General features: G+C 36.0%; 1 protein-coding gene across 2 annotated transcripts in view; it reads left to right on the top strand.

Annotated features, from left to right (window-relative positions):
- The first annotated feature begins 1,667 nt into the window (after window positions 1-1,667).
- Window positions 1,668-17,815, top strand: part of si:dkeyp-14d3.1 (transmembrane protein 132C) — a 308,473-nt gene continuing 292,325 nt past the window's right edge. Inside the window, exon 1 of one of the 2 annotated variants that reach the window (XM_051117432.1) lies at window positions 1,668-2,527. In XM_051117432.1, the coding sequence (XP_050973389.1) occupies window positions 2,452-2,527 (76 nt within the window). In that variant the 5' untranslated portion in view covers window positions 1,668-2,451. The remainder of the gene's footprint in view (window positions 2,528-17,815) is intronic. The other variant, XM_051117433.1, reaches the window with a different exon arrangement.

The raw sequence follows: 17,815 nt of genomic DNA, 5'->3' as shown, positions 1-17,815 counted from the left end.
TGCAATCTGATCTCAATGTGTGTGAGCCCACGTTTAGCTTGCGTTCAAGGGTTCTCAAAGGACGTGATGATGCTATGATGGCAGGAAAGTGGGGTGTCTTGTCAGGTCTGTCTATTTCTGCGCTGCAAGAAAGTTTATGACAAATGGCGAAGTGGCAGCTAAAGGAGCGTTAGACGCGGGAATCTGTTGAGTAGCTTGTTGAAGATGCAATTGTTTCTCTTTCTCTTCCTTTCAGAGGCAATCATCTCTTAAGTATGTCTATTTCTGATGTGCAGTACTAGGGTCTACTGAACAGTTACACATCTGTTATTACAGAAGCATCTATTTACTAGATACTATATGACGTGTAAAAAGGGATTTAGTGTAACGTCCTATAATTTTGTTAACCGCATTGTACTGAAGCTGCAGTGCGGAGGAGTTGATTGATTGATGCGTGAACATTAACTCAGTATTCGACAGTTTTATCTGACAGCCCTGATGGATGCTTTTTATAACAAACCCAATGAATCTGATAAAACCTGTCTTGAAATGCAAACTAAGTACAAAAACATTCTGCAACGGCCTACCGAGCCTAAGTCGCATATGCATTGCATATGAAACTGATCAATCCTTGTAAATTTTTGTTGGCATGACAGAAGCACACAAGGCAATGTCTTCCAGAATACTAAATTAGTTTTAGAATTAGACATTAGAGAACTAAGCAGCACGCTTCAGAATAAACTACACATATAAGCCTGTCATCTGTTTAGATCATCTGTCACAATTGTGTCTTTGTCTCCTTCTGTACACTGAAAAAAAAAAATCAGTGTAGAACAATATTCACTCAGAAAATGTTCAGACTAATGACAAGGAAACGGCAAGTAGGCTAACAACACTGCAATAATCTTTGTTTTATTGATTTTATTTGTTTTATTTTACTTTGTTTGATCGCATTCATATTTTTACAGTTTTGCATACACACACTTTTGTTTTTTTTCACGGTGGTGTGGACTTTCCATCGACTTCTGTTGTTTTTATACGAAATGGATGATATTTTAGCCTCCCTAATTCCCAAATCTAACCTTTGGATTGATATTCACCTTTAGGTTTTCATTAAGACATTTATTAGGTTTATTAAGCCATTTTCCTCACAGGCTGTTGGCTGGTCTCCACATTTAGGTCATTTCGGATTTTACTATTTTTCATCGGACATACGCTCTCTTAAAAAGAAGTAAAACCAAACCCACACGGGTATATGCACATTGTTCCCACAAGGGGTCGCTGTTGCTTTGCAGTGATTAAAAATTAGATTATAAATGACTATATTTATTGCCACTTGTAATTATCGTCAAAACCGTGTAAATAAACTTCTGCCATGGCACATTAATGTTTACTTACTTGCATACTTTGGAACAAAGACGATTGTAAACTACCAAGAACTTTTTCCATTCGCGTCTCCAACTTTTTATTTCCAAGGGCAAAATTCTTTCCACTGCTCTAGTAAACGAAAACGTTTTGCAGTTTATTAAGAACCCGAAATGTGTTATGATAGCTACTGTGATGTTCAGGTAAAGCTTATTTGCACAGAGGTCTGCGGGGAGCCCTTGATGTGAATGTTGGCGCCTCAGGTGATGCTTTAACCCTGCACCTCAGTTTGGACTTGCCAGTGTCTACGCTGGAGTGGAGAGGAGAGGTTGGCGCAGGAAAACCTCTTCAAACCCACATGCATTTATTTTTAAGCACACATTTGCTGATGGTATTTGTTTTCTTTTATGTGTTCGTGAATATCAGTAGAAGCTAGTCGTCTTTTTTTCCCCGAGGAAGGAAAACAGCCAAAGTGTTATTCTTCATTTCTGCAGGTTATTCTGAGCGACACCGAGGATGTGGAAAGCGCAAATGGTGCAATCGTGCGCTTGAGCAACTTTTAGGATGTGCAGGATAATTCCGCATTAGAGGATGTGAGAGCGGATGCAGAGGAAACACAGATCCTGCCTTACGCATCACGCATCAGGGGGAAAAATCCCACAGCATCGCCACCCAACCCGCCAGACTTTACTAGAAAGACAAAAGTAGCCAAGGAAGGAAAATTTAATTCACTCGCTGCTACCTAAGACCAAAATACCGCAGACTGAGCAGTTGGATAGGACGCATGGGAACATACTTCGGATGTGAGAAAAGCACAATATTTGTGAAGGATCTGTCGCGTAACGAGGAGACACAGTGGCATCCTTCGGGATCTTGACAGAGCCTATAAATCCCATCTAATGCGTTACGGGATGCTCGGACTCTTAAGTCTTTTGGACCTGAAGTAAAGTAAACCGACCCCGGTGTGAAGTGACGAACATTATGATGAATGCTTCTGGATATCCTCCGAGAGCGATGCTGGAACTTAATCGCGCAAATTTGTGATCATCTCCCGCGCGCAAAGGGATCCCTTTTCACTTTCACTGCCCTTCCGTGTCATCCAGTAAGATGGAAGTTTCTCACAGGGCGAGAACAAACATGTTGCGTCTCCATACTCTGCATTTGATTGTAATGCTGCTCAGAGGTAAGTTAAACAGATGGGTTCTATCATTTTTTATCATCTGCACCTTACATTAATGTGGCACTTGCGGCATGCGATTTCCTTGTCTAACTTTAAAGATCATAAAGAGAAATTCATAGGTTAAATCTAAAAGCTGTATACTTTCGATCTGGACTGAATCTTATCTGCTTAACTCAGTGTGTGGTGTGAATGTGTGACATGAACGGGAACCTCACCGTGCCGGGAGCGAAATCACGATCACTGACTGACACATTTGTGCTGCAGCTGGGGATTAGCGATGTCCGATTCGAGAACGAGTTGTTCACGAGTCGAATCTTTTTAATGAATCATTTGAACCAGTTTATTAAACCGGACTGAATCGGTCAGAGCGGTCAGCAAACCAACAACTTAAAATTCACTCATTGCACCGAGAAATCTCTTTTTGAGAGGGTAATCAGTTCCAGAACGTAGAGCCTAAAATAGCCGGAGCAGAAACGGGCAAAAAAGATATAAGGCTTGATTTTTTTATTATTTGACACACGGAACCCATATAATTGTAATTGTAACGTATTTTTTTTTTTTCATACCAGTAATGTTAGAAGTAATGAACCTCACTGAGAGGTTTTGTTTTCATTACGTTAGCCATCTGGGAAGTAGTTTAGTAGTGGCACATGCTGGTCTATCATTTTGAAACTTAAATTTGAATCAGTGAAACTTTTTTTGAGGTCTTAACTGAGATTTAATCGTATTCCTTACATAATTACAAATTTTCATAATTGTTTGAACATGTCTTAGTGTAGAATTGGTCTTTCATTACTTACTGGATTTGAAAAGCCCTATATCTCGCTCTTTTTCCTCTCTCTCTCTCTCTCTCTCTCTCTCTCTCTCTCTCTGTCACTTACACACACACACACGTTTGTTTTTGTGAATTGTGGGGACTTTCCATAGACTTCTATAGATTTTATACTGACAAAACGATATTGTCTATCCCCTCACCCAACCCTAACCCTAAACCTAGCCCTTACAGAAAACATGTTTGCATCGTTACACTTTCAGATAAACATCATTTACTATTTTTAATCATTTTTTAAATTGTGGGGACCAGCCTGCGTTTTACTATCCTTGTGGGGACATTTGGTCCCCACAATGTAGCAAAAACAAGTACACACACACCCACTCGTACACTTGTTCTCCACTGGTACTGTAGGTTTTCATTCACTCATTGTTTGAAGCAGTTCATTCAGAAGTCTAGTATGTTTTTCGGAATTTGACCTCATTGTGAGAAATGCTGTACTAAACTAAAAGAATAGCAACGAGTATTATTTGAGATGTGTTTCGTAGTTCTGATTTTTTAAATAGTTTTATTTCATAATTGTAGAAAGTGCAGTATCTTTTTCGGTTTGTATCGTCTCTGTTGTTTACCTTATTCAGGGATTAGGAAACGTCCTGACATGCACAGCTTTCTGTCTGGATGTTTAATGGTTCACTACACATGGTGAAGTCAGGTAAATCGAGGCTCTTTTGACATTTAAAAAGAATGCTGCTTGATTTACCTGAATTTACCTCAGTTTGTCTGTTGGAAACGCAGCTGAAATGTGTCCATTATAAAAGAGGTCCATGGGGCTTGATCAGGTGTGGGGGGCAAACATGGGGGCGCGGCTGTGCATCAAATGACCTCTCATCATTAAATCTAAAGCACTCTGACTGTAAGCTGGGGAGCATTTGGTCCTTATGTTAAGTAGACATAATTATAATACAAACCTTTAAATGAAAAAGGCCATTATTTTATCTCTGTTTTCTTCTTTCAGCTTCCTTTCTTGCTCTATTTGTTCTCTTTCTGTCACTGGCCTCCTCCTCCTTCTCCCTCTGTACCTCTGTGGTCTAGTCTTGCGCGAGAACATCTAGTAGTTAGTGCTGAAATGACCTTGGAATTATCCGGGTCTTTGAGCTTGATGTTCAGCAGGCCCACACATTACTCACAGTGCTTTAAACTGTGAGAAAAAGAAGTGGATAGTTTCATTATTAGGCTGGAGAGATGTATGAGCATTCTGGAACAGCACTCTGTTGCTGAAGTGAAAATAATGAGTGATGAATAAGTTTTTACAGCGTGCTCTTCAGCTAAACTGAAATTCTGAAAAGAAATAGAGATTACATGAACTAGGGATGCACCAGTGCACCAATATAGATAACACATAGAAATCGCTCTCTTGTAAAATACACTCTAATCTTTGTATTATTTGCAGTTAAAAATATATACATTATAGCTAACTGCGAATATAATCTACATATAAAAATAGATAAATATGAGCATGCATAATTAATTCCAATATCGACTGATACTATTAACAAATCTCAAGTATCTGATAAACAAATACAATACCTATAAATTGTGCATACCTAATCTGAACCCCATTAGGATTGTGCACACCTCATATGCATTACAAAAGTCTCTATTATGTACAAAAGCTTCCTTGGGACCATTGAATGACTTTAAAACTCAAAATGAACTAAAACCTTTGATGTGTTTTGTCACATCGGAGTAATTACACCCAGCATTGTGCCTTCGACATGTTGAAATTGAAATCAGCTCGTTAAAAAAGAACATGTCAAGGCCAAGACTTCATTTGTTCGAGAGCTGTTGTGGTAAATGAACGCTGTTTGACTTTAACATCTTAATTTAATACCCATTATGTGTTTCCTCAGGAGTTTTCTGAAGACATGGATATGACACTTCCCATGTCATGAGCAAAGTCTTTCAGTAAACTGTAAGAACTACAGCGACGTCAAACATAAAATGGCCTGTAAATTATGCCACTTGTCTTTCTTTCAGCCATCATGATTTCAGCGATGACATCCGGATAAAAAGCCGTTTTACTCAGACCTTTAATGGAGTGCATTTTATCGAGCTATGATGGATCTGTTTGCCTAGTGAAGTACTGAGTTACAGCAGTACATCACGTCTTATTGTGCCACCTTGTACTTTGCACTGACCTTAAACGACAAAGTAGCTTTTTTTGATAAAAGGATATTTTATGGAGTGGGATGGCATTTAAAAATTCAAATATTCAAGAAAAGTTGTAACAATAAGATCTTTGTCATTCATTGAATGGACAAGGACAAGGTTAGTCCCTTTTGTAAGAGTCCTGAGGCCTCATGCGTAAAACTCTGCATGATCTCCAAATGTAATGTTTGGAAACCATGTGCACAGTGCACTTTTTAAATCCTGTGTTTTGTGAATGAATATGCATTGGCATTCACAAGAATTTGATAAAATGGAGAGTGGTTAATAAAACAATTTTTTAATATGTTTTGAATAAAACAATGCCAATATTACAAAATATAACATTAAAAAGTCTATAAATTATTATTATTATTATTATTTTAAGAAACATTGCACAACAGCGGCACCAGCAGGTACATTTACATGAAAGGAGGTAATGACTCCATCTCCATAGGATTGGATATGACTCCTTATGGTCGGCTGTGATTGGTTCAGGCGATAATTCCCGCCTCTTGTGTTCATGTGTGTTCAGTCTAATCAGTCTAAAATGAACAACATATATAGCAATTATTTGTTTGTGAACATTCGGGATGTGCGCGCAGCATGGTTGCAGAAAACCCGAAAGAGATAGCCTTTACGGCTAGAGAATTACACGGATATGGTACAAAATAGTTTGATTTAAATAGATTATAGATTATATAGATTAGATGTCTTTTTCAAAATGTTCTCCGCATATTACAAGAGCTTGTCACCCAGCGATAATCACTGTTATTCAACGAAATTGACGTTAGATAACACGCTGACAGTGAGACTGTTGAATACTCATATTTTGGCATTAGACTACATACAGTGAAATGATGACAGAATATGACACAGAATAGTGACTAACATATTTAATACAGATAAATAAAGGTTCATTATGATCTTATTCATCAGGTCTCACAAACTGCAGCGTCGCGATTAGGTCACTATAGAGCACTGACACCCTGTGGTGAGCAATCACCTATGATTACCAGCCACCACTTTCTCAAATTGGTTTATGTTGGATTAAAACTTCACGTTCCGTTGAGTTTGGAAAATTCTGTACTCAGTAATCATCAGAATATGTCTTCTTCTGTCTCTGAAAATTTACGAATTTGAAATCATCTCACGAAATCTCATATTAGGTGTTTAAGCCAACTAGATGATTACAGCGCATTGAAAATGTACATAACTGGAAATAACTGAGCCGTACGATTTCAAAGCGGAAGTGTGTCACGAGGCTCAGTGCAAGTAGTCCAATGGAAAAGAAAAAAAGAATAGGTAAATTTGAATTTATATTTCAAACTTCTGACTTCATTCTCGCATTTCCGAGATTATATCTCACAGTTCTAATAAAGGAAAAACACCTTGTCATTCTCTATTTTCCCCTCGGCTCAGAGTTTATAACCCACACTTCTGGCTTTTCACCCCTCAGAATTAAGAAACTCACTACTCACTAGTTTTGAGTTAAACTGAGTTATAAAGTCCGAATTAGGAGATTTAAACTTGCATTCGCAAGGAAAAAAAAAAAAAGCCAGAATTGTAAGATTAAATAAATAAATGTTGTGTAAAATGTTAAATAGTATTTCATGCTGTAACTGTAGGGTTTATACAATACGTCCCCTATGAACAGCATATGTTAATATTATGTAGACTTAATTGTTTAAATCAAATTTATGCTTTAAAAGTAGAGTAATCAAAGCAGTTTTAATCCATAGTATGTCCGTTTAAACATCTGCGTTTAGCTTCAGATGGCATCTTTGATGACAGTATTCTATAAAAAAATTTGCATTTCGATTTTGACATCAAAAGGCACATTTTGCCCCCTCTTATTCCATGGATTTTCCCTGTTTACCTCCACTTGTTACCAATGTTTTTCTGCAACCACTATGCGCGCGCACCTGCAAGTAATGCAACTGTGACGTCTACTCCAAATTGGTCTATTGGTGTTAATGCAAAGACTAATTTACAAAAGTAAGTAAACAACTAACACACTTAGATATAACTACTTTGCTACGTCAAAATAAGACTTAAAATGGCCTGAAAACATGATTTTTGGGAGTTTTTAGTGAGGTATAAGCCTGGTGATATTTTAAGTCCATCTCCATGTCTGTGACCAATATTTACAGAGCTTTGATGACTGATGATTTCCACCAAAAATAGTTAAAAGTTAACTGTTGAAAAGAATAGCTGAACATAAGTTCACAAAATATGTTGTTTAAATTGTTATTGTTTCGAGTTATTATTTTGGAATGAACTAGTGTTTCTAATACAAGAGAGAATGCTGTATGTTGGCAGCAAGTTGCCATTACTGTAATGGAGAAAGAAAGAAAGAAAGAAAGAAAAAGAAAAAAGAAAAAAGGCAATCTTGAAATACTAAGTATAAAAAAAAAATCCCTGTTGGCAGCTTGTTTAAAACAACTTGCATTCTGTAAGAGCTTGTCATTTTCTTCACATCTGACTTGCACTGAAATGCCACTGCATTTACCACTGTCTTGGAAGAAGGTCCAGAGTCAAGCAAGGTCAACGCATTTGGAGTCAAGATCAGGTAGTGTAGATATTTTTTTGCTGTATTTTGTCTAGTATTATACAAGTTAAATGAAAATTGGAGTAAAAGAGAAGAGAAAAGAAAGGGGGAATATGATGAGGAACTATCATGAGCTAGATTCAACCAGTTTGAAATTTACAGTTTAAATTATATCACACATTTCTGAAGGTCTTCCCAATAAAGTCAACTATGCAGTTTGAGCTTTTCGGTTATCATCCTTACCACTAGATAAAACAGTAATCTTGTATTGGCCAAAGCCTCCTCACAGCTGTGTTGATCAAGGATAAGTGGACAATACAGAGTATTTTGTGTTATTTGCTGCTGGTGGGAAATTCATTCTCCATTAGTGCCTGTAGAGTGAGTGCAGTTGTTTATGCCATTCAGTTGTACGTTGAAGAAACTATTATCTTTTGATTGTGACTGGTGAACTCAGTAAAAAGTACATTTTTGAACATCCGTTTGAATAATGTCACAGACTTAGTAATGTCAAGTTCAGTGATGTGTGCAAAGAAGATATATGATCTGACAGAAGGCTGTTTTGCAACCCAGATTATTTTACAGGCATCTAAAAGTCATACTTTTGCTCTTTGCTTTCTCTTAAGATCACATTTATACTTTAAATGTACTAGCAACAAAAAATACCAGCGACAAAAATAGTTATTCCAGTTTTATTCCAATGTCACAACTTTTCATTTCAATACTTATTTGACATCAGTGTCAAAGTGAACTGTTTTAGAAAACCTAAACCTTTTTACAAGAAATGTCATGGACATGCTTCCTCTTTAAATATATTAGTTATGTGCTTGATTAATAAACTAATTATCAAAAGTAACAAAACATTTTAAATACTGGTTTCTCTCACATGGTATGTGGCATGATAGGAGTGCAAATCAAAAACTTGTATTCTTTTGAATGTCTAAGTCAGCACAGCATTAGTTTAATATGCTGTATAACTTCAGATAATATCATGTATACCAGTAATGCTCTCCCTCTTCTGAGACCAATTTTCTGCTATGTTTGAAAAGTACTGAAGCATGTAAGCTGTAGTTTTATACACTGAAAAGCATGTTCACTGGTTAAGCGTTTGTCTCACCTGGGACCAAAACCAGCCATCCTGCTCAGGCTGCCTCATTACCCTAGAGCTGCTCTACTGCCCACTGAGATTACAAGACTACTGGGACAGATTTCAATATCAAAATGGTTTTTATGAATGCTTGTGTACAATGTGCAGTTGACTAAAAACTCTTGTTTGTGTTTTAGTACAGTTCAGCAGCACACTCTAATGCTGTTTTCACACCAAATGCGAAGCGAATATTCGCATTGCGTTAACACTCTAGATTACTCACGGGATGTTTTTCACATCACTCATGTGAATAAACTCATTGCTTAATGCTTTCCTCCATTTTATGATACAAACGGATGTGTCAAACTTGATGTGTCAATAAGTTCTTTGCTGATTGGCTTGAGGGACATGCGTCATACGAATTTTCCGCTTACATTGAAATTTTTCAACTTGGAAGCATGAAAAATTATGGAACGCCAAATGGTTCAAAACATTAATTTCATTACATCAACAACATGTAAAATATGCATATTTAATGTGTATTACATGGGTATTTCACACGTTGAATATGTGGTGTTTACGCATGAAAAATCAATGCGTTAAATTACGTCTGGGTGATAAATCATTAACGATAATTATCGCATGTAATGAGTTTCCTCGATAAACGATAATAAGAATTTGATATAATGTTTATGCGGCAAATGCAGAATGAAAGAGCGCTAGTCAAAGTGCGCCACTCGGATCGTTTATCCACATGGATCAAAGTTCAAACGACGCCATGGCTAATGAATCTCGGTCGGTGAAGAACACAAATAACTCTGTTTATAGCCAGATGAAACTGCGCTGACTAACGAGAAACACTGTGCAACAGTACAGTCAGAAGGCTTTTAAATCTACAAATCGCCATCATTTACCATAGATTTACTGTAGTAGCACTAACTGCACAGTGGTATTGTATCAGAAATGTGGGTATATTTGTGTCTAATTTAATTATATTATTAACTTAGACATGTATTAAATGTATTGAATGAGGACTAATGGAATATAATTACAGAATTTATTTTTGCGATTAAGCTATAGCGTTTATGCATTTATATTAAATTTATTTCGACTACTGTTTTTCATACAAATACCTAGAAACCATATTACATTTTTACCATGGTATTGAGTTGCTATATTTGTGGTTTGAACTGTTATTATCATGATCTATGGATGATACTATGGAAGAGCAATGGTTTATTAAAAAACAAAACAAAAACTAAACAGTCAGAATTATTAAATTTCACCATATAAAAATGAGGTTGCTACAATTTTTACAGATATTACTGATTTTGATAATGAACATAAATTTACATCTGCATCCTAACTCAAGCTACTATCAAACACATTTGACACACACAACACAAACACAAATTTCTAAAAGACATTTTTTAAAATATATTATTAATATTGTCATGGTTCCAGTAAGTAAAGTGTAATTTTTACACAGTTACTTAAAGAATATTATGTTATGACTTCAAAACAATTTTAATATGCTGGGAGATTTGAAAACTGATGCTTTTGAATGTTAGCATCACATATCCAGCTTCACATCTATGGGTTTTCACAGAGATGTACTTGAGAGGTGAGAAGCTCCGGTACGAATCCTGTGTAACTACTGTTCAACAAAAATGTTCGAATCTGCACACAAGGAAGATTCAAATGACACGCTTTTGTCAAAACATGCGTTTTTATATCAGTTTTGCATTTGTTAACAAAATCGGGTAGGTTTAGGGTTGGGTATGCTGTAGGGCATATTTCCAACACAATAAAGCAGGGGTTCACGTATTAAACCCGTGTTTCGGCGCCACTCAGTGGACATTTCTCTTTGAAACTGCCACGAAACGTGCAGTAAGGTACATAAAAACGGTCTTGCAAAAAATACCCAGAGGTACATATTTTTATGAGAAGAAATGATATTGTGCATTTTGCAGCAATCACGTTTGCCCAATTTGTGTCCTTAGCATCATTCCTGTCGCCCGGTGCAAATTTGTGTCTGTTCGCATCTTTGCATTGACTTTCAGTCACCTCACACAAATAATTAAATTCTCTTTTGGTGTGCACACACCATTAGTTTTCCCCTTTTTTGATTCAGCCTGTTGTCCAGCAATACCTACAACTCTAAAGTTGGCTTTTCATTGATCGTCTGCTGTCCCTGTTTTGATCTTTCTTTAAAAACTCACTTTCTTAATGTTGTGTAATATTCTCTAGAGAAATTTGGTGGTTAAACAAAAAGGAATAATGAAGTTATTTTAAAAGCACCCAAGAGAAAACAGATACAGTAATTACACAGAGTCACATTATATCCCACAAGAATAAACATTATGTTTCTTCTGCCAAGGTCAGGTTGTATAAGTGTAGAGACACCGACCGCAACAGCAAGAATAATTAGCCTACATTTTCCTAAAGAAATTGCTTCTGGTGCTAAACTTATTTGATAGTTGTCAGGGTGTTTCTATGTGGTTTATAAGGCGTTTGGTGTGGCCGTACTGCATGTTACGATGTGGATGGTTGGGTTACTGTTTAAAAAAATACCTAACCAACAGTTGCTGTACATGTCCACTGGCGTGAAGTGAGCAGACATGAGCGAGCATATTGAATTTATTCTCTATTGAAGCTGAGCGGCAGGCTCGCATGGGGGATTGTGGGATTGACAGTGGAGCAGAGCAGGAAAAAGTTGAGAAATGCTCAAATGCTCACATCATATTATTATATAGTTTAGTTTTCAAATACAGGGTTTGGGTGTTTTCATTGTGGCTGGGTTAATAAAAGTGAATGACTTGACACTTGTATACTTTGACAATTCTGAAATAAAATGAGCATTTTTATTTATACATGTGGTAATTCTGAACATGTTTGTTGACTGTGTATTAAACATTTATACTGGCTGTGATTAATATTATACAACTTTTTTAGATATCCAAAAGCTTCTGACCATCCATAGGCAGCAAAGCAGCTACCACGTTCGAGGCCACGTTGAAGATTGACACGGAAGATTGACAAAGTCTTTTTATTTATTTATTTATTTTTTTTTTTTGCACAAAAAAATTCTTGTAGCTTCATAAAATTAAGGTTGAACCACTGATGTCACATAAACTATTTTAACAATGTCCTTACTACCTTTCTGGGCCTTGAACGTGTCAGTTGCATTGAGTCAGAAAGCTCAAAAATATCTTAATTTGTGTTCCAACGAACGAAGGCCTTACAGGTATGGAAAGACATGAGGGTGAGTAATTAATGACAGAATTTTCATTTTTAGGTGAACTATCTCTTTAATATTATTTCTTTTCAACCATATCTACTTATCAAGTGTTAAAGGTGAGAAAATCAACCTCTCTATACTGTATCTTACTTATATTTTCAGTACAGTCACACTAAGGTGGGGTAGAAGGAAGTATTTGCCCATTTAAATTGGTAAATCGTGTAATTTGTCCTAAAATGCAATCTCACTGGAAATGTTACGCTTGGGAGAGTGCCCATTTTATCCCGCTGCTATGAGAATTACTGGCTAAAAACAGTTTGGAGAATAAATAAAGTAGGTTTACTGTTGGAATGGTTATTTAATCACCTGTGCAGGAGAATTTGCTGATTCAAGTGCTTTGAAGTCTTTTCCTAATACCTATTCAGGGAGGCATTTGCAGATAATTATAGTCAATTAGGATAATCAATTAAAGGTCCTTCACCTAATCAATGATGTTCTCTCCTGAAAAAACACTTAATGTTAAGGGCACATACATAGGGTCGTTTTTCAAAGTTATTACTTTTTATGGTGGGCTATATTGCTTTTGTGACAGGTACGGCGATGTAGCGTTATTTCACTTTGAAAGATGTGGGCTGTAAAAGATAGAAATGTGCAGATGTTACATTAAAGATTGTGTCTGTTACTTTTCATTGTTGTATTCCTTCGAGTCTCGTCACTAATGATTTTGACTTGAATAAAATCAGTTAATTTAGATTTCACCACATGAAGCATGTTTTAGGTCACTGGACAAAATGCTTTTGCAGTAGAGACAGCAATGTTATGAATATTACATTATTACACTGTTCACATACTCTTCTTTATATCATATAGTGAACGGACAGAAGGAATCTGTTGATTCCTCTGTCATTCTCTAAGAATTCACCCTTTAATTTGCAGTGTGATGAGCTGTATCTGTTTGGTAGTATTCCATTACAAGTGGTACAAGTGATTGCTCATTAAACATTAATAAGTGCTCACGCTGAATGGACAAACTGAATTTAAATTTGTACAGAACAAAAGTGCTTTTTATTTCCAATAATTTCACCATTAACAAGAGAGCACAGGTTTATGTTTTGGATTCATCTTTCATTCTCCCATCTCATGTTCTCCCTCAACTTCAAAATCGTCTTATATTGCCGTTCTGCAGTGATGTAGGATGATTTTGAAATGATTTTTGAAGTTGAGGAAGAAAATACGATTGGAGTTTTTCGACATACCCGAACTGTCTTGAGCCAGAATACACAGAGTTCAGGCAGAGCAAGACAAGATAAGTGTTTGAGATTAAAAAGTATAAATTGTATTTTTTTAATGAAAATAACCGATCGTTGCGCTAGATAAGACCCTTCTTCCTTGGCTGGGATCGTTTACAACCGCATTTGGGATTGTTTGAAGCCGCAATTAAACTGCATTTTGGAAGTTCGGGGCACCATAGCAGTCCATTATATGGAGGAATGTTTTCCTCAAAAAACATGATTTCTTTACAGCTGAAGAAAGAAAGACATGAACATCTTGGATGACAAGGGGGTGAGTATCATTATCTGTAAATTTTTGTTCTGGAAGTGGACTTTTCCTTTAAATACGGTAATATGACCTACTTAGTCACATCAATTTGCTTGTTTTGAATTCAATTTTAGGACATTTCAGTTAAATGTTTTTTTTGATAATGATAAACATTTATAAACCATTTCTCCTTTCCTCTGTACTGCCATCTGTTATCCATTAACTTCTTAATGCTCAATTATTACAGCAATATTGTTCCATGATTGTTCCAGTTCTGCTTAATAATGTGTTTTTGAAATTTCAGGTAGAACATAAGGTTGTGTCCTAGTGTTTTGGGCTTATTCTCAGGAAATGGTGTCAGTTGTATCATATTGGTGTCCCCTTGACTTGCTACTGAAATGAACAGGATAAAAAATGGAGAAGAAATGGCCCTTTTGAGAAAATGGAGAATTTGTCTTTGTCCCTCACTTTCTGTTGAATTGTTTCTATATGACATTTCAGCCTTAAAGGAACAGTTCACCCCAAAATAAACATTCTGTCATGAATTACTCACCTTCATGGTGTTCCAAACCTGTAAGATCTTCGTTCATCTTCTGAACACAAATTAAGATATTTTTGATGAAATTCTAGAGGTTTCTGACCCTGCATAGACAGCAACGCAACAGACATGTTCAAGGCCCAGAAAGGTAGTAAGAACATCATTAAAACAGTCCATGTGACATCAGTGGTTCAACCATAATGTTATGACGCTACGATGAAAATAAATAAATAAAAAAAAAAGAATGAATAAATGTTAATCTGAATATTCACATATATGTGACCCTGGACCACAAACCAGTCTTAAGTCGCTGGGGTATATTTGTAGCAATAGCCAAAAATACATTGTATGGGTCAAAATTATTGATTTTTCTTTTATGGCAAAAATCATTAGGATATTAAGTAAAGATCGTGTTCCATGAAGATATTTTGTAAAATTCCTACTGTAAATGTATGAAAACTTAATTTTTGATTAGTCATATACATTGTTAAGAACATTATTTGAAGAAATTTAAAGGCAGTTTTCTCAATATTTTGATATATTTGCACCCTCAGATTTGCACCCAAAATTTGTCCTATCCTAACAAACCATACATCAATGAAAAGCTTATTTATTCAGCTTTCATATGATGTATAAATCTCAATTTTGAAAAAATGACCTTTATGACTGGTTTTGTGATCCAGGGTCACATATGTAGTTAAAAAAAATCAGGCACAAGAGTAGCACAGTGTTTCTTGAGGGTGGTCTTTTTCTTGAATCAAATATTATTCAGGTATAGAACAGAGATAACCTAATCACATTTTATTTTCCCTGAGTAAATATTTGACGGCTATGCTTATTATTAAAGCCTGTATTTCACTCTCTTCAGATATTTTTAGATAGCGCTTATAATGAACAGATAAAGATACAGATACTCCCCGTGGGAGCTCGCCTGTCCTCATTTGGTCCGTGTCTCTCTTTGCCACAGCGCATAACGGTAAACATGAGCTAATGTGTTTTTTAATGAAGTACAGTAGTTGAGGAAGGAAGGGTGGAAGAAACTTTTTTTGCTGATGTTGTCTAATATTTCTGCAGTATCCTTGCACTGAAAGTAACATTTACTTCAGAGATTTTACTTGTAACATGGATTTAATGAAGCAGTTATTGAATATGTTTGATTAAAGGTTAAGGTCGGCTCTAGTCCCATATAGTATATAATAGATCCACTGCAATATATTTATTGACAATGTCAATTTGCCTCCCCCCAGCTAATAGCATTTAAATGTGTTTTATTGTAATATTTTGAAATAATTTAAAGAGCTGTTGTCTTGTTACATCATCCGAATTTACAAAAGCACCAACCACGTCCTGAAATACATGTCTAAAAGCATTTCTGGACTACACTTTGTGTGTGGGGACATTAGTAAATACTTTGGACGAGCAAAATCATCTTTAGTATCATTTGCATGGTGTTGATTTTAGATAATATTACCCACACTGGAACGAAGGGGCCTGTTCTGCATCATGGAACGGTCCCAAACCATTTTTCCTCTTCCACCAAACTTTACAGTTGGCATATGCTTTTAGGCAAGTGCTGTCAGATTGCCAGACAGTGTGGCGTGAAGTGTGAATCGTGATCGCTCTGGAGAGCGTGTTTGTACTGATCTCAGACTCGTGTGCAGCTGTATGCCCATGGAAACCTGTTTAATGAAGCCCCTGGCGAACAACTCTAGTACTGATATTGGTTCCAGAGGTAGGCTACTGTGGAGCTTGGTAGTGAATGCTGAAATTGAGAATAGATGATGTTTACATCTCTGTTGTTGCATTTGTACTTCCATGGTAATAACACTTACAGCCACTAGGGGAGGTTGTACTGAACAGAATGTAAAAAACTTGCAGTAGTACTTTTGGAAATGTTTAATTCAGTCTGCATCTGTGTTTTATTTTACATGGAGGCGGTAGCGTTATGGAGGCCGCCATGCTGAGATCACACGACCAGCTAAATATGGTTTTTAAATCCCTGTTTTTGGCAGCTTTTAATCATGCGCTACATTAATCATAGCACATTGACATCAGGGGCTGTTTTTAGCTTTTAGCATGATGCTACATGACACTGCATATCACAATAAGTACAACTGCTATATCAGCCAGTGCAACATAAACAGAAAGACTTTCGTTTTTTAATAAAAATAGTATTGATATTAATAATATTTACAACACTTGGCACTTTACATTGGCTAATTACACCAGCAAATATAAACTGACAATGAAAACACTTCTGAATCATTTATTGATCTTAATGTAAGTTCAACATTTAATATTAGATTTTTTTAAAAGGTCTAATTTTAGTGTTGCATCTGTTAAAGGACACCTATTAGTTTCAGCTCAAAATACCCCACAGATCATTTATTATAACCTCTGGAAAATGTCATTTTTGTTACGTGCCTACGTTTTGGTGTGTATCACTTTAAATGCAAATGAGCTGCATATTCCCGCCCCATCTTCAGAAGAGGACGTAGCGTATAGTGTATTGGTGAGACTGGTTTGGTTTAATGGGAATTAAAAAATAAGGAATGGGCGTTTTTTTGTCTTTGCAGGGTGTTTGTGTTTACATACTGCCAACACACATTTATGTCCAAAGACTGTGTAAATGTGGATTTTGAATAATAGATGCCCTTTAATATTATTCCATAGACCTAAATTAACATGAGCTAACAATGAACACAATGTTAACAAAGATAAAATAAAATAAATAAATATTGTAACAAATGTATTTCTCACTATTAGTTAATGTTAACAATGCATTACCTAAAGCACAAAAACTATACTTTGGTTTTTTGCACTAATCAGTTGTTCCACAAGGTGGGTGGCAGGATTGGCCCGGTGCACTGATTCTCAGTAGAAAATTAAAGGAGGAGACTGAACAATAACAAAATTGTGGAAAATGCAACAACAACAGACTGCGCTGACCGCGTCAACAAGCGATTTTACAGTATGACAGGGTTATGAGAGAGCTGCAACTTTAAATTAAAAGACTATATTTTTATTGGTCATAACTTCTGGAGAAATATGGAACAGACACTGGACAAAGATGAGCACATGTGTCTGTGTTCACATACACCTTAAATTAGGGATGCACAATATTGGATTTTTGCCAATATCAGATATGCCGAAACTCATTTTTGCAGATAGGCAATGCTGATATCAATATATTTCCTTATGTTTGGGAACAACAAGTCTCTCCTGTGTGGAAATTATAAGCAAATCATTTTTAATTTTGGTTAGTTTTTAACAAGAGCTTATTTGTTAGAATTAAATAAACAATAATGAAGTTCTTTTATTATGACAGTATACTGAAGCTTTAAAAATAACTACATAAACT

The sequence above is a fragment of the Labeo rohita genome, chromosome 8 (genome assembly GCF_022985175.1).
Source record: "Labeo rohita strain BAU-BD-2019 chromosome 8, IGBB_LRoh.1.0, whole genome shotgun sequence".
Classification (NCBI taxonomy): domain Eukaryota; kingdom Metazoa; phylum Chordata; class Actinopteri; order Cypriniformes; family Cyprinidae; genus Labeo; species Labeo rohita.
The sequence above is the reverse complement of the archived record's forward strand: the minus strand, read 5'-3'. Positions and strand labels throughout refer to the sequence as shown.